This window comes from Toxotes jaculatrix, chromosome 2 (genome assembly GCF_017976425.1).
Source record: "Toxotes jaculatrix isolate fToxJac2 chromosome 2, fToxJac2.pri, whole genome shotgun sequence".
NCBI classification, from domain to species: Eukaryota; Metazoa; Chordata; class Actinopteri; family Toxotidae; genus Toxotes; species Toxotes jaculatrix.
In genome coordinates, this window is record NC_054395.1 from 30561527 (window position 1) to 30585687 (window position 24161).

A 24161-nucleotide genomic window follows, 5' to 3' on the forward strand; every position below is an offset into this window, starting at 1 on the left:
TGGACGACACTGTGGGGGACGAGGAGCGACGAGGGAAATTCCTCCAGATCACCTGTGGTTCAGGTGAGACCTGCGTCCTTTTCTGGTGTTGACAGTGAAGACAGACTGTGGTCTGAAGGGTCTGGTACAGCCTGAGGGCTCATTCTACCTGCGCTACCTGCGCTACCTGCGCTACCTGCGCTACCTGTGCTACCTGTGCTGTGACGCTGACCCTCACAGGAAACTGGACGCTGGACCATTTAAACCAAAGCCTCTGTTCACTGATTCTTCACAGATTCATGGGTTTTATTCTCCAAACATGTTGAACTGCAGCCTTTCATTTTCATTACTGATCAGTCTGTGAATAATCATTTGATCAATCGGCTGATTTTGTCTTTAAGATGTTTGTCCAAAGACAAAGTGACTGCGTCTCTGTGACCGAACGTCCGATCATCAAACAGATGCTGAGTCTTTCTCTAACGCTCGACCACCGATTCACTGACTGATTCTTTAGGCTCCAACGTTTCCTCTGAATCCTCTGAATGAAGTTACTGACTCAGCATGGTCTCTATCTCTGTGTCTGTCTCTGTGGTCTCTGTGGTCTCTGTCTCTGTGGTTCTCCTGGACGTTACTGGGGAATGATGCAGAGCTGTGTGCTGTGCTCTGAGGTGAAGTTGTCTGGATTAGAGGGACATCGCCTCCTCATCGTGCTGTCCGTGGACAGCGTCTCGCTCTCAGTGAGACGCTGCCAGGGACAAACGTCCCACTGAGATGATGATCAGATTAAACTGAGTGTTTCAGTCCACGTGCTGAGCACAGTTCAGACTGTTTGTCCTCTTGTTTTCCGTGTTGACTCGGTTCGTTCTTCACATTCCTGTGGGAGTTTCAGTCTCACTGTTCACTAATCTGTCACCTGCAGGTTAAACATTAACCTGAGGACAACACCTTCCTGCTTTGACCCTCACACACTCACACTCTGTCCCTCTGGTTTCTGTTGGCTTCCCTCCGTCTCTGCTCGGCCTGTCACGTGTTCATTTCTCCTCTTCAGTACTTTTCTAATCACCTGAACACTGAGTTTAAACCGTCTGCACAGAGCAAACAGCTCCTCCTCTTCAGCAACCAATGAATAACAACATGCAACCGACAGGTGATGTAACAACACAGCAGCACCAACACGCTTCACCTGCCTTTAGTAAGAACAAAGAGTAAAGAGCGGAGCCTCCTCAGCATCGCTGCAGGTGACAGGGTCACAGGTGGAAGCATCAGGGACGGTGAATGATGAACACTCAGTAATACTCCACCTCCTCTGTGAGGCATCATCTTTAACTCCTCCAGCTCCTCCTCCAGCTCCTCCAGCTCCTCCTGCAGTAAATACAGCCCACCTCCGGTTCTGGTTCTGACTCTCACAGCAGCTGGTTCAGGTCTGGGAAAGATCCTGACCTGGTTTCATACAGAAAAGGTTCAGCCTTTTTATTTACACTGAACCTGAACCACTGACAGGACTCTGGATGTGGACCTGGTCTCTGGTATCACAGTCCTCCACCCTGTCCACCTCCTGGAGACTCTGATGCTAACCCTCACACATTAATGCACAGTGCGCCTCCTCCCTCTGCGTCTCACTGTACCCAGCTCCTCCTGTAGGGACCTCCCTGCTCACTTCCTTCTCCACTAACAAACTGTTTCCTGTTCGTCTTCCTGATCATACACTTCCACTTCCTCCTGAGTACACCATCGACCCTCCCCTCCCCCCCAGTGACCCCCTCCCAACCTCTCTGTGGCGTCATGACTCAGTTGTAGCCTGATGAGATGTGTGAACATCAGTGTTTACTAGTGAAAACCACCAACACCCATTCATTAATGCACCTCCTCCTCCTCCTCCTGCTCCTCCTCTGCTCATGGACTCTTCATCACTGTAAGCAGCTCCTCCTGTACATGCACACCTCCTCCTCCTCCTCCTGCTCCTGCTCTCACTCCTGCCGGTCAGAGCAGACAAAGAGCAGCTTCCATAGCGCAGATCCAGCTGCTGTCCACCATGTAAACACGCGCACACACCATGTCACCTCCGTCCACTCTCACTGATCCCAGAGCAGCTGCTGGTTTCCAGCTGTGGTTTTACGGAGTGACAGAAGAGACCTTCAGGTCCACACACATGCACGCACACACGCACGCACACACGGCGGTGATGTGATGGAGGATGTGACCGACAGTGCGCGGCTCCTCAGCCCGGGCAGCGGGCGCATGCCTCGGCTGAGAATCTGCTGACAGCGCCGTTTCTTCCTGCGGGAGAAAAAAACGCTCGGTTTCTCGGTCAAAACGACCGCGAGCGCGCCCCGGTGCCTCGTGCAACAGAAACGGGAAATCAAACCGGGACCCCGCTGTTCCGTTACCTTCATAATTCCTGCCGTGTTCCTCCGGTTCTCCCAGCCCCGCGCGACGCGTCTGTTCTCCGCTCCGGTTCCAATCCTCTCCGGGCTTTTAGTGTATCGATCGCTCCCTCGGTGCTGCTGCTGCTGCCTGCGTGCGTGCGTGCGTGCGCGACGAGGACGCGCGTGCATGCGTGACAGTGCGTGATGTGCACTGCAGGTAAAAATGCAAAGCGCTGAAAGGTGGAAGATCACACACACACACACACACACACACACAAATACACACTGTTGTAATAATGAAATACGCGTGCAGGCGTGTGTGTGTGTGTGTGTGTGTGTGTGTGTGTGTGTGTGTGGTGCCCGCAGGTAGCTGTGCAGCAGCTTAATGGAGCTTTACTATACAGAGAAAGCAATGACTGAATGTCTCTCTACCATCCTCTCTCTCTCATAGAGACACGAAGGAAAGAGGGTGATGATAAAGGATGCGTGTGTGTGTGTGCGCGCGCGTGTGTGTGAAAGAGGCGGGGCACCAGGAAGGAAAAAGGAAGGAAGTGAGAGAGAGCTCCACCTTCAGAGGGAGGGGTCTGTGTGATGGGGGGGGGGGTATTCAGGGTAATTGGCTGACATCAGCGCGCGCGCGCGCGTGTGTGTGAGTGTGTGTGAGTGTGTGTGTGTGTGTGTGTGTGTGTGTGTGTGTGTGTGTGTGTGTGTGTCTGTGAGAGAGACTGTGGTCTGAGGAGACAGACCTGGTGGACGTGGTGGACATGGTCAAATTCCGGAGCTGCACTCGGCTGTGTTCTCTGGTCCTCTGTCTCATCCCGTCCCTCGACTTTAGACAGTACATCTGGAGACGTCTGTCTGCTGAGACGGTCACAGAGAGAGTCCGTCCCCCACACTGTCTCTGTCTCAGCCATATAAACCATTTTCAGATTCCCACACTACAGCTGAAGACCCAGTGGTCATTTGCTGAGAGACATGTGTCCGTTCTGTCTCAGCAGGATTCAGACCCAGCAGTCGTCTGTCTCATTACTCGTCCACGACCAGTGTTTGGCTCCTGCTGTTCTGTTCTGTAAAAGATTCAAAAACCAGCGTCAATTATGGTTAAATGTTAAATACAACTGATCTTTGTCACTGAGTATTGTGTGACGGTGCAACATCGTCACGTGGAGTGTGTGTCTCAGTGTGTGTCTCTGACAGAGGACAGACTCACAGATGGTCCAGGGTGAAGACAGAAGAATCCAGGATCCAGAGAGATGCTTCTACTGTAGAGTCTCAGGGATTCTCTGATCACACACACAGTAACACCTTGTTCATACAGCAGGGGGCAGCAGAGGTACACTTGTCATCTGAGGGATGAGGTCATCCAGAGAGGATTATGGGAGAAACAAATGAGAGCAGATTCAGAGAAAAGAACAAACGTGAGCAGAGTTTTTCCACATCAGTTTGAACTGAAAGAGAAAAGCAGTTGGACGAAATGTCTCAGTTAGACGACAGGAGACGTCTCATTTATTCAAACCTGCATCGGCTTCATCAGAGCGCTGCGTTTCCTTCCTGTTCCATCACACGACACAACATCAGCTCACACCGTACGACAGGGAAGGTCGAAATAAAGAAATAAGACACGTCCTGTAGTTTGGATGATTGAGTTGTTCATCATCAGGCTGCTCCCACACGTCTCTACAGACTCCAGCTCATTCAAAGCTCCAGTTCTAACAGGAACCAGGATCAGGGATCAGAGTTCTCCTGGCAAATCCAGAACAGGATCTCAAATCCTGCTCCTCAATGATCAGACACCATCAGATGTGAAGGAGCTCAGAGTTCCCTGTTAGAACATGGAGCTCCCAGAGCAGCAGGTTAGCGTTAGCGTTAGCGCTGCGGCTCCTACTGTCTCATTTATTTATTCATTATCAGCAGTTCGACTGTTGTTGTTGTTTGTTATTAGTCCTGTCACTGATCCTGCTGCTGTCTTCTTATTACTTTGAATCTTGTTGTCATCATGTGAGACCTGTGTTGTCCTGTGTCCTGTGTCCCGTGTCCCATGTCCTCTTCTCTAGCAGAGCTAACTTGTGTCATGAGTCAGAGCTATAGAGATCAAACTGAAGTCAGAGCTCTGATCAGGGATCAGTGTAACATCCCACAGGCAGACAGGACTGACTGACGTCTGTGTGTGTGTGTGTGTACATTCACCTGTTTGGTCTCACACCTGTACACAGACACACACCACAGGCTGCTCCCTCCACCAGCTGCCAGGAGCTCAGTGAACAGCACAGTTTGTTTGTTTGTTTTTGTGATGAGATGTTTGAACCATGTTTTTGCTTCTTGTCATTTTTCAGGACATGAAACTGAATCGTGTCAAAACGTGGGCGAGCGTCCGTGTCCATGTTAGACGATGCTCTGACCAATCACGAGTCTCTCCAACAGAAAATGACGGAGGACAGGAAACGAAGGAAGCAAATTAGAGAGAGAGCTGGATCCGTTCAGCTGTTTCCGGGAGCGAACGTCTGCTCACCGACTTTTCGTTTCACTTCACTTGATCAGATTTTTACTGAAACAACAAACGACAGAGAGAAAAGAGAGAAAGAGGTAAATCCTCTCTGTGAGTCCAGCGGGATTATGGACGGCTTAATATAGAAGCTTAGAGACACACGCACACGTTTGTACATCTGTCTTTGTGAGGACACGTTTTGACACAATGCATTCCCCAGTCCCTGACAACGACCCAGACCCAGACCCCATCCCAACCTGAACCCTGAAACCAGGTCTGAACCCTCAAACTGCCCTTTGAAGGTGAGAGGACCAAACAGTGTCCTCACAGAGATAGATGGACAAATACACACACACACACACACACACACACACAGTAACACACACACACACTGCCCCATATCCTGCCATCTCTGATCGGATGGAGATAGAGTTTTTATCTGTCCGTTAAACTGAACACTCATCAGATGGAGGAGGTGAAGGATGAAGAGGAGGAGATGAGGAGGTAAAGGAGGAAAAACAAAGTAAGAAAAGATAAAACTTCAATATTTCCGCAGTGGAAATTCCACCGTTACAGCAGCAAAGAGCAGGTACAGAGAGGTCCAGGCTCAGAACATACGGACAAGATCAAAAATATAAAGACTCCAAGAAAAACTGACTTCTTAGAGGAAAATAATAAATGAATAAACCAGGAGATAAACAGGTGGAGAGGAATGCAGGAGGTGGAGGAGGAAAAGATGTCAAACAAGTTTCCTCCTTGACTTTGTGTTGAAAATGAACATTAAGACTCCATCACCCAACAGATTACTGTGTGTGTGTGTGTGTGTGTGTGTTCACTCTGTAATAAAGCACAAACCCTTCACCTCTGTCTCAGCAGTGAAGGTCAGTGTTTCATCATCATCCTCTTCAAAGCTTTAATTTACCTTCGAGTCGTCCAGCACTCTGATTTTTACCAACGATGGTCTGTGGGTCTCTGCGGGTCTCTGCTGGTCTCAGCCGGTCTCTGCTGGTCTGCGGGTCTCTGCCGGTCTCTGCTGGTCTCAGCCAGTCTGCGGGTCTCTGCTTGTCTCTGCTGGTCTCTGCTGGTCTCTGCTGGTCTCTGCGGGTCTCTGCTTGTCTCTGCCGGTCTCTGCTGGTCTCTGCTTGTCTCTGCCGGTCTCTGCCGGTCTCTGCTGGTCTGTGCTGGTCTGCTGGTCTCTGCTGGTCTCAGCCGGTCTGCGGGTCTCTGCTGGTCTCTGCGGGTCTCTGCTTGTCTCTGCCGGTCTCTGCTGGTCTGCGCTGGTCTCTGCAGAGAACAGAACGAGTCTTTTCCTCTGATGTTTCTGAGTCCAGCTCTGGATCTGCTGCCTCCACCTGCCACAAACATTCAGGTCAAACTTTATTTAAATATCCCAGTGTCACAGATTCCCAGGGCTTTAGGACGTGTACAGCAAACAGCGCCCCCTGTTTGACTCCAGTCACTGGACTGGGCTCAACAGGCCTTTGACTCAGTTGGTAGAGTTTTGTTTATTCACTGACAAACACATTTGCTTCTTGATGTCATGAGATTCAATAATAATAATTCAAAGGTCAAATCTGTCCTCTCTGTCCCCTCCATCCTCTCAGTGTCTCCGCAGGAGGACAAACCTTCTCGGTCTCAGTCTTTGCTCTGTTTCATCACCACAGTCACCACAGTTTTTCATCTCTGCGCCTTTAACGCGTCCAGCTGCCCCCCACCCCCCCAACACACACACACACACACACACACACACACACTCACACACACACACACACACACGCTGAGCTTCTTCCCTGTAATCCCCAACCGGGAGGGAGAGCGAGAGAGAGAGAGACACCGACATACAGAGAGAGAGAGAGAGAGAGAGAGAGAGAGATGAACAGATAGATGGAGAGAGAAAGAGAGAGAGAGAGAGAGAGAGAGAGAGAGAGAGAGAGAGAGAGAGTCAGATTAATGAACCGAAGCTGAAAAAGAAGCAGGATTCGGGTTTCTCTGGATTTCTCTCTTTCTTTTTACTTTTTTTCCTCCTGTCGAATGTAAATGAACAAACTGAAGGATTGATGAACTGATGAACTGATGAACTGATGAATTGATGAACGGATCGACAGCAGAAGAAAAGTGGATTCATTTCTGATCAGTCCGAGTGATCGCGGGTAAAATGTGGAGAAGTTGTTTGTGCTTGTGAAATAAAAGAAGAAGAAGCGGATGCGATCAAAGCGACGCGGAACTGATCAAACTGCGGATCGATCAAAGATGATTATCGGTGTTTGGAGCTGAGAGACAGAAGCAGCGGAGATGTACGAGGAGAGCCGCAAAAGTAAGAAGTGCCTGCGGTCCTGTGTGCGCGTGTGTGTGCGTGTGTGTGTGTCTCTGAGTGTGTGTGTGTGTGTGTGTGTGTCTCTGTGTGCACGTGTGTGTGTGCCTGTGTGTGTGTGTGTGTGTGTGTCTCTGAGTGCGTGTGTGTGTGTGTGTGTGCGTGCGTGCGTGCGTGCGGGGGGTCACCGTAAAACTTCAGGTTCCCTCGCTCCTCAGCTGCATCACGTGACAGAGGTTTAAACAGCGGGTTGATCAGAGCCTGCTGCGGTTCCCGCCTCCTCAGAACAGCTGGGTCATCAATCGATCAGCTGATCGACAGAAAATGAATTAGCATCTGATCAGTGAAGTAACTCAGGTTAAAATCTGAAGCATCATCATCATCATTAAACAATCTGTAGAGTCCGACTGTTCATTTTACATCAGGGGAAAATCAACCTGCTGTAAAATGATCTCAACTCAACATCCACTTACTGTTGCAGCTTTCAGCTGCATCTCTCTGTCTTCATCAGTTGCCTTTAAACAGTTTGAACCTTGATGTTCAAAGAAAATCGAATAAAACTTAAGGTTCAGTTTCATGAGCCCACATGTTCAGTTCAGACGCTCTGTGACTGAGTGAAGGTTCACACCTTCATCACACCATCGCCAGAGCTTTCTGTCCCGTTTAACTGCCTTCGTTCGTCTGACTTCTGCACGTTCATGGACCAGGAAGCAATGGAACGAACCCTGAGTCCTCCCTCGGTTCTGCTGGTTTTGGTTTGTCGTTCTCGGGTCAGAGGAGCCTGTGAAGGATCACACACACTGTTCTGCTCTGTGTCTGTGATGAACACACACTTTAAACAGGAAGTGAACCCTTGGATTTAATAAGTGGTCAGACCTCAGGCCAGTTCTTCCAGTATCTGTCAGGTGTCTGCTGTGATGGTCTCTGTGAGCTCATTGCTCCAGAAGGTGGATTTTCTGTTTGTCTGTCAGCTCCAGCGATTCCTTTAATCTGTCCCCCTCACTGATGGTTCTGCTTCGAGCCTTTGGAGTCCATTTCCATGGAGACTGGACCGAGAACTGGACCGTCTCCAGTCTCAGACAGTTTGTCAGACTGTGGACTGATGAAGATCTGGACTGGTTCACATCAGCTGATTCTTCTGGTGAATAACAAAGTGTCTGAGTGTTTGTTCTCAGTCAGAGTCTCTGACACACACCTCCAGTGGTTCCACGGACTGGACTCCAGGTTTACTGAGTCCTGAGTCCAGGTTTCATCCAGTTTTTAGCCCAGTGTTTAGTTTTGCTTTAGCAGAGAGGGTTATATCCATCCTATACAGGCCGTACATATGTGTGCATATAGAACATGAGTTCAAAGGTCGGTGCGGTTAATTGAACAGGACGTGTAACGTTTCCGTGGATCAGTGAGGTTGAGCCGTGTGTTTTCCGTTTGTCTACATTTGGAAATGTTGGAAACTGAAGCTGTGATCAGCGACAGCAGCTTGAAGCTCCACTTTGTTTCTTCCTGTCGTCTGTCGGTTGCTGAAACACGCTGTTACATCAGTGACTCAGTCCATCAGGAGCCGCTGGATCCAAACTGTAAAACTTAGATGTCCCAGTAACCACCGGGCAAGAGAGACCTCACAGCTCTTACTCACATCAGTGACGTCACATTGCGTTGTGTCGTTTGGCGGCCATAGCACCGGACCCACCGCACGGACAGGATGTAGCTGCGCGTGTCCTGATGAGCTGCGACGCTCAGCCCAGGACGGCCCATGATGCTGGAGTATCTGCAGGTGGATGCTGTGGTGAAAACAAACAGGTGAACATGTTACTGACACGTTCAGGGTCAACATGTCTGTGACATGACAGACGAGTCAGTCAACATGTCGTCATTCTGTTTAAAGAACGTGAAATACTCAAAGCAACTGTGTGTAACTGTCATGTCGAGCAAACAGGTGACACGTGCCAGCACCTGTCACCCGGGGTGACAGGTGAGGGGTGACGGGTGATGGGTGAGGGGTGACAGGTGACAGGTGACGGGTGACAGGTGAGGGGTGAGGGGTGACGGGTGACAGGTGACAGGTGAGGGGTGACGGGTGAGGGGTGACAGGTGACAGGTGACAGGTGATGGGTGAGGGGTGACAGGTGAGGGGTGATGGGTGAGGGGTGACAGGTGACAGGTGAGGGGTGATGGGTGAGGGGTGACAGGTGACAGGTGAGGGGTGATGGGTGATGGGTGACAGGTGACAGGTGAGGGGTGACGGGTGAGGGGTGACGGGTGAGGACAGAGAGTGTCTCCTGAGTGACTGACACAGGCTGAGGGTGAAATGTGTTTCATGTTCTGCTGGGTTTTTTCTTTGTTTATCAGAATCTTTGAGTTAAACTGTTGGTCCGCACACTGGTTGGTCGAAACCAGTGAAATCCTGGGTTGTTGGCGGTAGCTCTCGCTGTGAGACTCCGCCCCCTCTGAGACCAGCAGCGGTCTGGTGGCGAACGGATGAAAGTTGTTTGTTTTTTCTGACTCAGGCTTTACTCCTGTGTAAAGCAGCATCTGCTCGTGGCTCCAGGTCAGTCTCAGGTGTCGCTCTGTGACCTCTGACCTCAGGTGGGACGGGTTTAACAAAGGTCACCACCTCCATCGTTTAAAGAGGGGCTCATTAATCCTCCTGATGGAGGATCAGACTTGCTGCTCACTGAACTAAGATGGCCTCCACGAACCTTCTGATAACGCTGTCATGGAAATGAGCATTAACACACTGACATCATCTGTTACCATGGCAGCGGAGATAATCCGCCCTTTTGTTCAGGCCGTGAAACAAAGCTTATTTGAACTTTAGTTAAAACTCAGAGAACCTTCAAAGCGAGGAGCCGGTTTGATCCGGATGGAAACGAAGCGGGTTTATCTGATCGTAGGAGCCTTCACAGTCACTCACAGGGTTAGCGTTTCAGCTGAGGACGCATAGACGATGGACACGTTTTCACAGCATTCAGACTCTTTAACCCTGAAACTGGAAAAGCAGCGAATCCTCACACTCGAATCGAGAACATTTGACCTTTGACCTTTTTCTGTTTTTTGTTGAAATGATGGAAATGATCAATCGATTATCAAAAGAGTTTTTTATTTTTCTGTTGATCAAGTAATTGATTAAGTGACCAATCATTTCAATTTGTCTACAGCTGATACACGATGGGCTTCACTGCTGCTGCTCTGTGTGTGTGTACATGTCCTTCTACGGTTGTGTGAGGACGTTTTGATGTTGTGGGGACATTGTGTCCACTCCACATACAGGCTCAGACCTGGTTTTTGGGCTCAGGTTAGAATCAGGATCAGGTTTAGAGGCTATGGAGGACATTATATCAATGACTGTCCTCACAAAGATAGATGCACAGAGCTGTGTGTGTGTGTGCGTGTGTGATCTGAGCAGTGAAGAAGAAGAAAAACTGCCCCAACATTCACTAAATGCACTGATGACCTTCCAGCTGGACCAGGCTGGAGGGCAGCATGACACACACACACACACACACATACACACACACACAAACTCTCTCTCTCTCTCTCTCTCTAAAACACACTCATATAAACTCACATCACACGCTCACGCTGAGACAGGGCAGTGAGAAGTAGAAAGTTAACAAGGCGGATGCGGGTTGTGTGCGAGTGATGGGATGCCCTGTTAGAGCATCACACACACACACACACACACAGTTGTCATGATGATGTGAGTTGACTCGGGATAATTCGGGGATAATTAGTCGGTGCTTCTTGTCGTCCTGCGGGTGAAGCAAAACTCCTCCACAGGAACAAAACAACGTGACCCACAGTCACGTGACCTGCGTCGTCCAAACCTCAGCTGCTCATTGGACAGAGGACAAACCTGCGGAGACAGAGGCAGTTCAGAGGAGGAGCAGACACATTAAAGGACCATTCTGCTGTTTTTGGTACAGGAGTACCGGGCCATGCCAACGGTTTCCTGTGTTCGATTCCCGGCTCCTGTGTGTGAAAGCCGGTGCTGATGGTCAGACCAGCTGCTGTGCATGGCTGCCATCACTGTGTGTGTCTGTGTGTGTGTGAATGTGAAGTCCATTCTTTGTAGTGTTTTCACTTTGTGCCTCGACTCATTAATCAGCAGCTGAAGGAAACATGGTGATTTTGTAAAACACAGCACCGTCTCAGCACCTCCTCGTCCTGTTCCTCCTCCTGCTGTGAACAGGAGATGCTCAGCTGACTGACGTCCTGTCTCACCTCTGTCTGTGGACGTGATGGACGTGATGCGGATGTGAGCTGCTGCTGTTCATCTCGTCCGCTGCTAAACCAGATGATCAGTTAGTGAAAGATGAACTGACAGAACAGCAAGGCATTCTGGGAAACAGGAAATCTAGGAAAGCACTAAACAAAGGTTGGAGCTGTGGTGGGGGGGTGGGGGCAGATCATCATGTAATCTCACTGTGCAGTTTGTGTGTGTGTGTGTTCAGGGTCCTCAGGTACTAACACATAACTCACGGCCCAGATCACACACACACACACACACACACACACACACACACACACACACACACACACACACACACACACACACACACACACACAGAGATCTAGGTCACAGCTGTTCACTACAATATTTCTGTTTGCACCTCCTCTGGAAACTGTCACGTCTCTCCTCTCCTCCTCTCCTCTCTCCCCTCTTCCTCTCCTCTCTCCTCTTCTCCTCTCCTCCTCTCCTCTCCCCCCTCTTCCTCTCCTCTCTCCTCTTCTCCTCTCCTCCTCTCCTCTCTCCCCTCTTCCTCTCCTCTCTCCTCTTCTCCTCTCCTCCTCTCCTCTCTCCCCTCTTCCTCTCCTCTCTCCTCTTCTCCTCTCCTCCTCTCCTCTCTCCCCTCTTCCTCTCCTCTCTCCTCCTCCTCTCCTCTCAGATACTTTATTCACAAAAAAAAGAAAATTCACAAAAACTGACATTGTCCTAATCTCCTGTCCCCCCTCCATCCTTTCTCCCCCTGTCCATCCAGGGACCAGTCTGTCAGTCTCCCCCGTGTCCCCTCACCCTCGCCCAGTGAGGGTGAGTTGCTCTTTAAGCTCATTTTGAACCAGGTCTGTGAAACAGCAACATTTCGAGTTGCAGCAACTGAAGTCAGTTTCATTACAAACATGTCTGTGTGTCTGCGCAGACGCAGCATCGCTGAAAACCTGTGAACAAATCGTCCTGAAGACGCGGCGGCCATGTGCCGCGCTCAGGTACAAACTGAGAAGCTCAGTTCAGCGAGCGCTTTCACTCACAGTCACTTAGTAACTCTGTCGACCAATCAGCATCTCACAGTCACTAAGCAACTGCCCACTAATACCTTAACAAGTACTTTAGTACCTCTGTGTGTAGTACCATGTGAGATGCATCATCGGCAACTTATCACTCAGAAAACTCTGAGAGGTTGGAAGTGAACAGAGACAGGTCATTTCAGGGACTCAACTCTTTCTGTCTGTCTCTCATGTCCAGGTGCCGGACGCAACGGCTACACCAAAACAGTGGATGGAGAGGAAGGAGGAGGGGAGGGGGAGGAAGAGGAGGAGGGAGGAGAGGGGGATGGAGGAGGAGAAGGAGGTGATGAGAGGGACGCAGAGTGGGACGAAGAGTTGGACGGAGAGAACGAGGGAGGCGTGAGGATGACGAGGACGGACACGCTTCACTCAACCACAAGTTCGACTGGAACACAGAGAAAGAGAGGACAACACGCCAAGAAACAGGTGAGACAGAGAGACAACATGCCAAGAAGAAGAAAGAACCACCACAGGTGTTGTGATCCTCTGACTGTATAACGTACTCTTACTGCTGTCGTGCTACTTTCACGTCTTCCAGCACTGATGATGTTTTCTGATCAGTTCTGAGGCTGAAGAACAAACAGCTTGTGTTTCTAATTCCACAGTGATGCTCATTGATGACGATAATGATGACCGTTGATGTTCATGGTGATAATGAGGATGATGATGATGTTCTTTCTCCTCAGGTGCAGGGCAGTAATCAGGTCCAACGAGCTCCTCGAGCTTTGTTCTGTCTGAAACTCAACAATCCAATCAGACGAGCCGCTCTCTCTATCGTCGAGTGGAAGTATCCTTTCTGTGACCAATCAGCTGTCAGCTTTAAGTCTGTAATCTAAAAATGTACGTCAATGAGTCACCACTGAAATTACCTACAGAGCCAAGCGTCACAGAAAGAACTAGCAGCCACATGGCAGTGGTACGCCTCTGAGCGGGTGGATCCTGTTTGTAGCAGTCACAAGCAAAACTTACACAAGATCACAGTGGCCTTGACCTTTGACCTCCAATACATATTAACTCGTAGAGACAACACATTCTGAAGCACAACATTTGCATTAAGGTCAAAGCGACCTTGACCTCTGACCTCCACAATCTAATCAGTTCACCCTTGAGTCACAGTCAACATTTGTGCAAAGTTTGAAGACCATCCCTCAGATGGTTCTCACGATATCGCATTGCCAAGCAAAACATAAACACGGTCATAATGACTTTGACCTTTGACCTCCAAACTCCTTTCAGATCTGCCTTAAGTAACAGCCAACATTTGTGCAAAGTTTGACAAAGAGACCTCACAGGGTTCTTGAGATATCGCGTGTAGAAGAATCCAGGACGGACGGACGGACGGACAGCTGAAAAACATAATGCCTCCGGCCTCGGCTGTCGCCAATGCAGAGAAAACGTTTGTGTGCGGGATATAAAATAACGTTTAAAGACGCTGTTGTTGTTGGTGTTTCCCTAACGAGCCTCTCAGACCCTTCGATATCTTCATCCTGTTAGCCATCTTTGCTAACTGTGTTGCTCTGGGAGTTTCCAAACCGTTTCCTGAGGATGACTCCAACTCCACCAACCACGACCTGGTGAGAGCTGCAACACAACTACACAGCTACACAAATACACAAATGTACAACTACACAAACACACTGTTCTAAAAATGTAAATGAAAGAACAAAGAGCAGGAGAAGCTTTAGGTCAGAGAGTGGAAACAGGTTTCAGCCTGTTAGAGGTGAAAGGACTCAGGTGGTGTTGAAGTTCAGCCTCAGGTTAGTGTGTGTGTGTTCCTGTGTATGTTCCTTCATCAGGTGTGTATCATTGTTAGACCACGTGGCCCCACATCACAGCGATGTTGTTAAAATAAAGCTCCACGTGCACAGCAGTGATGTTCTGGAGAGGGTTTTTCTCTTTGAGTGGAGCTAGGCTAACAGTTTCCCCCTGCTTCCAGTCTCTGTGCTAAGCTAAGCTAAACACCTGAATGAAGACAAGAGACCAGGAGGTTTTCCTCTACCCTGACTGAACCAACCTAATGAGTTAGCCTGGCTAAATGCACTGTGGCTTCAGGAGCTGTTAGCTTTAGGGCTGCAGCTAACAGCTGTTTATTTGTATTACTGATTATTGATTATAACTGGGTTTTTATTTTTTGGCCCTTAAACCTTCAATTCATGCATAAAAGGATGGTGCGAGTAGAGAGACTGAGATCTGAGCGGAGAAGAGTCAGAGTGTGTGTGTGTGTTTATACATCTGTCTTTGTGAGGACCACAGTGAGATGAGGCGAGGACGTGTTGTGAGGTCACAGGGTTGTTTGAGGGTTCACGCTGGAACTTGAGGTTCAAGCTGAGGTTAAATGTGAGGGTGAGTTGGAGACAGGAAGAGCATCACATGATCGGCAGTCCTCACAAGTGTAGTAAGACGTGTGTGTGTGTGTGTGTAGCAGAGATGACGACAGATTGGTAATCCTCTGAAACGCTTTAAAATTATCCACATCCACGTTTACCAGGTCACACACACACGCACACACACACAGACACACACACACTCACACACACACACACACACACACACACACATACACACACACACACACACACACACACACACACACACACAGCATTAAAGCACAGCATTAAGGTTCAGTTCGCCACAAAAAACCACACTTTCTAACATCTGCTGGTAAATGAATAAAAATATAAAACAAATTACAAAACACATAAAGACAAACGGACCTGAAACACAGAACCTGTCACAGTCTCAGAGACTGATCCACATCTGAAAACCACCAACCTGAAACCGTCTGAACGACCTGGGAAATATTCACAGTGAGTCCAGCAGGTTCCCCCGAACTGGTCAGGCCACACTGGTTCCCAGCACAGTGTTCTCTCTCAGTAATCCTGCTCAGATGAGAACAGTTCCACAGCACAGCCATGAAGTTTCCTGAGTTCATTACATGAAGCGTCTCCGGTGTCAGATACACTGAATGAATCAAATCACACTGTGATTAAATATGTGCAGTGTTGGAAGAACATTCATATTCATGTAGGACAGAGTTCTGTGGTTTACAGGGAACATGATGTCTGTGTCGCAGGAACAAGTGGAGTACGTCTTCCTCATCATCTTCACTGTGGAGACCTTCCTGAAGATCCTGGCCTATGGTCTGGTGATGCACCCCAGCTCCTACATCCGCAACGGCTGGAACCTGCTCGACTTTGTCATCGTCATCGTCGGGTGAGAGAACACAGGAACCAATCGAACTGTCTGTTCTCTCTCTAGCTGTGGGTTCTGTCTTTAGATCTAAGTTCAGTTGTAAGATTTTGGTTCCTGCTTCAGATGCTCTTCTCTTGTCCTCTCTCTCTCTAAATGTTGGTTCTTTCTTTAAACATTAGTTCTCTCTACAGCTTGTTCTCTGAATGTTGGTTCTGTCTTTAGACAGTGATTCTTTCTGAGGGTATCGGTTCTCTTCTTTGCATGCTTGCACTTTGTTTAGATCTTGGTTCTGTCTATAGAACTTCCTCTTGACATTGGTTCTCCTTTAAAATGTTGGTTCTTTTCAGATGCTTCGTTTCATTTTTAAGTTTTGTTTTCCCACTAGATGTTGGTTCTTCTTGTCACATAGTGGTTCTCCTTTTCAGTTTGAGGTCGGTTCTCATTGTAGTGTGGTAAGGTGTTGGCTAGACGGTTCCCTTCAAATGTTGGTTCTCATTAGATACTTGGGTCTTGTTTAAGTGCAGGCTCTCTCTTTTGTTTGTCCCTTTAGATGTAGGTTCTCTGCTGAGATGTTGATCTCTGTCAAGATGCTGGTTCTCTGGAAACATAAGCCACAGGTTCCATGTTTGGATACTGGTTCTGTCTTGGATATCTGTAGAAATCCGTTCTCCGTGTACATGTTGGTTTAGTCCTTTAGACGCTGGTTCTCCCTTTAGATGCGTTTTTTTTTTGGACACGTTATAAGGTTGTGGTTCCTGGTTAAAACATTACTTCTCTCTTGAGATCAAGATCCTGGTTCTCTCCTTAGGTCTGGCTTGTCTTTTTATATCCCAGTTTTATCTTTGGATCCTGGGTCTCTCTGTAGAGTGTTTGTTCCTTTCTGTATAGATCCTGGTTCTTCCTTGTGATCGTGTGTGTGTGTGTGTGTGCTGCAGTAAATCGGATCTGACTGCAGTAAACTCTGCAGCTCCTGTGGCCGGTGGAGGAACAAACCCTGCAGCGACGCCACAGTTGATCTCGTTTTGCTGTTTTTTTGTGTTGAGTGTATGTGACAGTTGACCGTGATCACTGCACACTGCAGCTACACTCTGCTCTAAATACACACATCTACACTGCCACAGGAAACTCTAACTGTCATGGGACAAACAGTCCTGGCTGCGGGGACTCGGGGAAGTTAACCCCTGTTGTTAGAGCTGTGAGCTGCTGATTGAGTCCTTGGGTTTTGTGTTGTGATCAGTCAGAGCGCTGCCTGGGAGCTCCACACTGTGTCATGTTGCTTCAGAAACGTTTACTTCCTGTCACCTGTTGAGAGGAAATGCTGAAGCAGTAAGAGCTGCAGATATGGTTAATGTTTCAGTGTGAAACAGTGAAAAGACACAAACCATCACCGTGTCATCCTGCATTACATCACGGACGTTAGCAAACTGCAGAGTAACAACACCTGATGTGTTGTTTTTTTTGTGCTGTACGCGTCTTTCTTGGTGGACAAACGTCTCTTTCTGCTCTGATGTTGCTGATTTCTGTTCAGAATCGAAAGTTCAGTCCAGCTGAATCCTCTGGCCCCTGCCTCATGGTGGAGTTTGGAAGCTGGATGGGGTTTGGCCATGTTTCCTCAGTTTGGAGGACACAGATCAGACTCACCTGCTGAGGTCACAGTGAGTCCTGCAGGGCCTGAGCTTTGTCCTCGTTGTTCATTTTGTGTCCTCACTGCATGGCGGCGGTGTGACTGGACGTCCCCGAGCCAATGGTGAGGAAGCCTGTTGTCATGGCAACGCTGCCTGTGGACACTTCGTTCCACTTTGCAGTCAGAGGTGATACAATGAGAGGCTTCTGTATGTGGGAGTTCAGGACTCTGGCTTTGTGTGTGTGCTGTGGGGATGGTGGTCTCAGGGGAGAGGCACAGTCCTGATGTGAAGGTGGAACATTTAATCTTGATCCCCTTGATTTTTTATTTACTTATGTTTTCACATCATAATATTTGTGAAACATTTTGAAAAGTTTGTTTTCACTCAGCTAAATTATCTGATGCTTCTAACCGAGTTTCTGTAGTTTTTAAAATCAGGCACAGAAAAACGTTCTGATTCTGCTGATGCTGCAGTTTTAATTCTCTCAGATCTGAGCTGGAACTCTCACCATCATGAAATTAGATTTGCACAGAGGCTAAGTTAGAGGAATGTCGCCAATATAATCAATAAATATAATCAATAAAAGTTCAGTGGCTGTTCCAGATTCCTTTAGGCCACTGCAAAGTGTCTCAGACTGATTTGTGTTCCACTGAGTTCAATCTGAATAAGGTTTATCTGAAGACAGATCACAAAATCTCTGCAGCCGATTCTGGTCCGAGGCAACATCTCAGCCCGGTCCAGCTTCATGTTCTGCTCCTGTGTTCACTCCTGGACACAGTATAACACGATCCATCCACTTCCAGCACCACGTTGGTCCTAAACTACTTCCACTTGTCCACTGACCTTTATAGAAGTCACAGTGTTGGACAGAGTGACTCATGAGCCCTTTCCCCTTAAAGCCCCTCAGAACTCAGTACATGGTTGAGTCCTCCAACTGGTAGAAGAACCCATGGTGGACCCAGAACACACTGGAGAGGCTATATATATATATATATCTCATATGTAGTCCTGTTGCTGTGGAGAGGGACGTCTGGACTACCTTAGCCTGCTGCCACGGTGACCAGGCCTGTGATAAGCAGCAGGAAACAGATGGAAGGAAATTGACAACCATTTACCTCCGTCCTTATGCAGATGACTCTCTCTGTTCCGTCAAACTGCAGTTCTCTGTTTAATGATCTGGACTGTAAACTTAAGCCTCCTTCTTCTTCTTTGTCTTCTTCTGTTGTTGTTGTTCTTTGTGCAGGTTGTTCAGCGTCGTCTTGGAAACGATGACTCATAAGTCTGGCGAGCAGGCAACCACTCATCACATGCCAGGGAAACCCGGAGGTCTGGATGTCAAAGCTCTGAGAGCCTTCAGAGTCCTGAGGCCCCTCAGGCTGGTCTCTGGAGTCCCCAGTGAGTGAGCTAGACTGGAGTGTGTGTTTGTGTCTTGTATGGTTGTATACATGTTAAGCTTTGTGTGTGTCTGTCAGGTCTGCAGATTGTGTTGAACTCCATCATGAAGGCGATGGTTCCTCTGCTCCACATCGCTCTGCTGGTTCTCTTTGTCATCATCATCTACGCCATCATTGGTCTGGAGCTCTTCATCGGACGCATGCACAGGACCTGCTACTACACAGGAACAGGTCCCCACACACACACACACACGCACACACACACACGTACAAATTAATACAAAATAAACACAAAATTCAATGTTTCAGATTCTGTTGATGAAAACAATCACAAAAACATCAAGTCAATAAACAAATAAACAATCTGATGTCACTTATGTTTAAATGGACTAATAATGTAGACAAATGTAAAAATAGTACTGAGTTCATTAAATGGTACATGAAGGCAGGAAATGAGGAAACACCTGTGCTGATCAGGTGAAGCTGCTGGTGCAGTCTGACCAACTCTCGTGTGACGCGTTGCTTATTTCCCAGATAATTTTGTGGAGGACGACCCGGTGCCTTGTGCGTTCGCCGGTCACGGTCGTCAGTGCACAGTGAACGGCTCAGAGTGTCGGGGGAGGTGGGACGGTCCCAACGGAGGAATCACCAACTTCGACAACTTCTTCTTTGCCATGCTGACGGTGTTCCAGTGCATCACTATGGAGGGATGGACCGACGTTCTGTACTGGGTAAACTGGTTCATTCACCAAACAGCGTTCACTCACGTCTCACTGTCCATTCTCACCTCTGCATTTGAACGCGGCCTTTTCCTTTGTGTGTGCAGATGAATGATGCCATCGGCTTCGAGCTGCCGTGGGTTTATTTTGTCAGTCTGGTGATTTTTGGCTCGTTCTTCGTTCTCAACCTGGTTCTGGGAGTCCTCAGCGGGTCGGTCGCCTCTCACAACACAAACATTTCACCACATTAGTCTGGGAATGTTACGGTTCCACGGGTCTGTGGAGCCTTATGCTGTTTGTGTGAGTGTTGTGTGAATGTTGTGTGAACGTTACAGAGAGTTCAGTAAAGAGAGGGAGAAGGCAAAGGCTCGAGGAGATTTCCAGAAGCTGCGGGAGAAGCAGCAGATGGAGGAGGATCTGTGCGGATACATGGACTGGATCACTCAGGCTGAGGACATGGACGAACTGGATGAGGACGGAAACCCACGTAAGACAGAGAGACACTGTGGGTGGACTGGCTGTGTGCTACTATGCAGTGGACACCTCATTGTTTCTGAGAGGTCCTGTATGTGGACAGGAAAGATGTTCAGGTCCTCACTGCTGATGAGTGGGAGTTTATGTCAGGTCACGGCTCAACTCAGAGACAGGTACACACAAAGGCAGTCGACCGTCAGCGGGATCACAACATGAGGCAAAACGCAACGACCACAAAAGACAAACCAGGACAGAACACACAGGGAGCAACACGAGGGACAAAGGATGGTGACACTGTAGGGACAAAGACAAAGGGGCAGACAAGACTTAAATACACCAGGGGACAGGAAGAATAATTAAACACAGGTGAAACACATTAAGGTGGGGCAGGTAATCAAAACTGGAGGGAAACACAGGAGGGCAGGAAGTAAATCTAGAACTAGACAGGCAGGTAGTGATTTCAAAATAAGACATGAACCAAACGTAAAAGACAGCACAAGGGAACAGAGACATCTGACCGGACATACGGGCGAGACATGACAGTATATTCAGCGATGCAGGGCATTGTGGGAGGACAGGTGGTCACACTGGCACCTGATGGAGTCTGGTTTGTGCTTCTGATCGTCACTGTCTCTGTGTCTCAGGTCCGTCTCTGGGCGATTTGTCAGACAAGAAGAGGGGGAAGTTTGGATGGTTCAGTCACTCCAATGAAACCCACGGTGTGACACACACGCACACACACACTCATACACGCACGCACGCACACACACACTTATACACGCACGCACGCACGCACACACACACACACACACTCACACACGCACGCACGCACACACACACGCACACACACGCACACACACACACACACGCACGCACGCACGCACACACACACACACACACACGCACGCACGCACACACACACGCACACACACGCACGCACACACACACGCACGCACGCACGCACACACACACACACACGCACGCACACGCACACACACACGCACGCACGTACACACACACATACTCACTCACACACGCACGCACGCACGCACACACACACTCACACACGCACGCACACACACACGCGCACAAACACGCACGCACACACACACACACACATGCACGCACACACACACATACACGCACGCACGCGCACACACACACACGCACGCACACACACACACACGCACGTACACACACACACACTCACTCACACACGCACGCACGCACACACACGCGCGCACACACGTGCGCACACACACACGCACACACAGCTGGTTCATTTCTCTTTCGGTCTAAATGTGGAAATCTTCACTGTGTCCCTGTAAAATATCTGGGTCTGTGTCTGACCCTGTTTCTAATCAGGATTTTACTGTCTGTCTCTCTCTGTCTGTCTCTCTGTCTCTGTCTGTATCTCTGTCTGTCTGTCTCTCAGCCAGTCTTCCTGCCAGTGAAACAGCTTCTGAAAACACTGAAAACATTGATGAGGAACACACCAACTGCTGCCAGGCCTGCTGGTAACACACGCGCACACACACACGCGCACACACACACACACACACGGGCACACACACACGTTCCTGAATCCATCAGGCCTTCGTGTGTGAAACTGGTTCACAGACTAACCTGGTGCTGGTGTGTGTTCAGACTAAGAGCAGATATTGGTGGTGTGTGTGCGTGTGTGCGCACACACATGCGTGTGTGTGTGTGCACGGGGGGGTGAGGGTGGGGGTGGGGGCTCAGTTATTCTGGTTACTGGACCGTGACTGGTCAGGCTTCAGACAGGAAACTGACGCCTGTCCGTCTCCTTTCAGCGCTCGGATGATGAAGATCAGCTGCTGGTGAGTTCACTGACTGTCAGACATTCAGGAAAAGATCAGTTCACTCTGTGTTAAACACACACTTCACTTCCTGTCTCTCTCTCTGTCAGTCGGACGCTGCGTCGGTGGAATCGTGTCTGTCGCAGAAACTGTCGCACTGCCGTCAAATCGGTGACGTTTTATTGGCTGGTTCTGCTGCTCGTCTTCCTCAACACTTCTCTCAGCGCCTCCGAGCACTACAACCAACCCGACTGGCTGACACAAGTCCAGGGTACCAACACACGCACGCACACGCACACAGTGTAACCAGTCTGCGGATCATTTCACATAATCATCTCACACAGTGGTTTATTTGACGGCTGAGGAGACGGAGACGGAGACAGCGTGTCACTGTGCAGGACTCTGTGTCAGAAGCTTCCAGAAAAGTCGAAGCTACGTCTGTAGATTTAACCAAACCAAGCTTTGTCCCACATCGGACACCGTCCACTGTGATGAGTGACCCTGTGTGTATATTTGACCAGTGTGATCACATCACTAAAACAGAGAAATGAAAGACGGCTGTCCTCTGTGTCTCTGCAGACATCGCCAACAAGGTGCTGCTGTCTCTGTTCACGGTGGAGATGCTGCTGAAGATGTACAGTCTGGGTCTGGCTCATTACTTCGTGGCGTTCTTCAACCGCTTCGACTGCTTCGTGGTGTGTGGCGGCATCATGGAGACCATCCTGGTGGAGCTGGAGATCATGCCTCCTCTGGGGATCTCCGTGCTGCGCTGCGTCCGCCTGCTGAGGATCTTCAAGGTCACGCGGTGAGAGAACACGCCTGGACCAGGCGATCGCAGCAGACGTGTCCCTGTCGTCACAGTTCAGGTGTTAAACACTGTCAGTTCAGCTCATCACCCCCTCTGATGTCACTCTGTCTCTGCTCAGCCATTGGACGGCTCTGTCCAATCTGGTGGCGTCCCTACTGAACTCCATGAAGTCCATCGCCTCCCTCCTGCTCCTCCTCTTCCTCTTCCTCATCATCTTCGCTCTGCTCGGCATGCAGCTGTTCGGAGGAAAGTTCAACTTTGACGAGACGCAGACCAAACGCAGCACCTTCGACGCCTTCCCTCAGGCGCTTCTCACCTGCTTCCAGGTAACGCCCCCGGCCTGAAGCTCAGGGCTCCAGACACCGCTCGGTCCAACTTGGACCAAGATGGACAAATTTGTCCCACTGTCTCTTTCTGATGACAACTTAAGTGTCAGTGAGACTGAAAACAGCTGTGTGAACATGTGACTGGTTCTGATCAGTTATTAGAAATCGATTGATTGATTAGATTGTGAGACACTGAATCCGTTCACACAGCTCAGATATTCCTGCAGCCAGAAACAAGGAAGGGAAGGCTCCGCCCCTTTAATCAGATCTGTCATGTGACCAATGACACAGCTGATCGGTGATGTCAGAGCATGTAGGAGGTGTGTCACTGATGCTGACTCTGTGTTCAGATCCTGACAGGCGAGGACTGGAACGTGGTCATGTATGACGGCATCATGGCGTACGGAGGCCCCGTGTTCCCGGGGATGATCGTCTGCGTGTACTTCGTCATCCTCTTCATCTGCGGTAACTGTATCCTTCACTGGCCCGTGAGGCGTTCAGGAACAGGAACATCCATCAGAAAGCCACGGAGCCGAGCTGCGAACGCAACACACACAGCATCAGTTATTATTTACTGACATTCCTGAATCAGTGTGTGTGTGTGTGTCCACTCTGTTGGTGCCTTCAGGTGCTGCAGGAAAACTTACTGATCAGTGAAAACGTCCTAGCATGAGCTTTTGTTCCGTACAGTGTTGAACGTTGTTGCGTGTCCTTAGCGTATGTCAGACATCCTGCTGAACGTCTTCTTGGCCATTGCTGTGGACAACCTGGCCGGAGGAGACGGAGACGACAAGAAGAAAGAGTGAGTGATGGAGGGAATGAGGGAAGGATGGAAAGGTATTTGATTTAGTGGGAAAACGGATGTTTAGTTTATCTCTTGCTTCTGCAGTGAGAAGAAGGAGGGAGCCGAGGAGGAGGCTGAAGAAGGAGAAGTGAAGGTAAACATGGAGACGTGACTTTAATCTGTGTTCTGTGCAGTTCTGTACCACAGAGTGAGAGAATCAGAGCTCCATCAATCACCTGACCACCCCTCACATTTACCTGCAGACCCTCTGAAGGGGCCCGACCCCCAGGTTGGGAACCACAGGACTAAACTATCTACCTGTATATAAAGCAGCTCCACCTGGACTCAGGATCAATGATCTGATCAGAGACGTAATCAGTCCTTTTATGTTGCTGTCTTCAGTCAGTCCGCTCTGAGTCCCTCAGTCTGACTGTTTGTCGCAGGTGGACATTGATGAAGACACCGAGTACGAGGAGGAAGAAGAGCTTCCTGAAGGAGACGACGGTCAGTGCTCACCTTAAAGTCATGTAAAGATTGGACAAGCTCAGCTGCAGGCGAGGACGGGGGGGGGGCGGGGGTCAGACTGGGAGGGTGC

The 24161-nt window shown here is 49.2% G+C and overlaps 2 protein-coding genes and 1 long non-coding RNA gene across 10 annotated transcripts in view; 1 reads left to right on the forward strand and 2 right to left on the reverse strand.

The window, feature by feature from the left end:
* magixa (MAGI family member, X-linked a) overlaps positions 1-2448 on the reverse strand; it is a 33757-nt gene extending 31309 nt beyond the window's left edge. For all 5 annotated transcript variants that reach the window (XM_041048611.1, XM_041048601.1, XM_041048594.1 and 2 more), the window contains exon 1: positions 2367-2448. The gene's annotated coding sequence lies outside the window, so the exon portion shown is untranslated. The remainder of the gene's footprint in view (positions 1-2366) is intronic.
* A 4317-nt stretch (positions 2449-6765) lies between these two features.
* The window catches only part of cacna1fb (calcium channel, voltage-dependent, L type, alpha 1F subunit), a 33373-nt gene continuing 15977 nt past the window's right edge, over positions 6766-24161 (forward strand). For all 4 annotated transcript variants that reach the window (XM_041048564.1, XM_041048574.1, XM_041048571.1 and 1 more), the window contains exons 1-20: positions 6766-7144; positions 12603-12850; positions 13111-13211; positions 13893-13998; positions 15498-15637; positions 18485-18636; positions 18714-18866; positions 19170-19366; positions 19462-19565; positions 19690-19841; positions 20473-20547; positions 21264-21345; positions 21643-21669; positions 21759-21919; positions 22228-22453; positions 22575-22782; positions 23133-23253; positions 23509-23584; positions 23672-23720; positions 24010-24070. In XM_041048564.1, coding sequence (XP_040904498.1) covers positions 7123-7144; positions 12603-12850; positions 13111-13211; positions 13893-13998; positions 15498-15637; positions 18485-18636; positions 18714-18866; positions 19170-19366; positions 19462-19565; positions 19690-19841; positions 20473-20547; positions 21264-21345; positions 21643-21669; positions 21759-21919; positions 22228-22453; positions 22575-22782; positions 23133-23253; positions 23509-23584; positions 23672-23720; positions 24010-24070 — 2461 coding nt within the window. In that variant the 5' untranslated portion in view covers positions 6766-7122. The remainder of the gene's footprint in view (positions 7145-12602; positions 12851-13110; positions 13212-13892; positions 13999-15497; positions 15638-18484; positions 18637-18713; positions 18867-19169; positions 19367-19461; positions 19566-19689; positions 19842-20472; positions 20548-21263; positions 21346-21642; positions 21670-21758; positions 21920-22227; positions 22454-22574; positions 22783-23132; positions 23254-23508; positions 23585-23671; positions 23721-24009; positions 24071-24161) is intronic.
* Positions 21021-24161, reverse strand: part of LOC121188765 — a 16726-nt gene continuing 13585 nt past the window's right edge. The window contains exons 5-6 of the long non-coding RNA XR_005894740.1: positions 23430-23549; positions 21021-23319 (exon numbers count right to left, since the gene is read on the reverse strand). This is a non-coding gene — a long non-coding RNA (uncharacterized LOC121188765). The remainder of the gene's footprint in view (positions 23320-23429; positions 23550-24161) is intronic.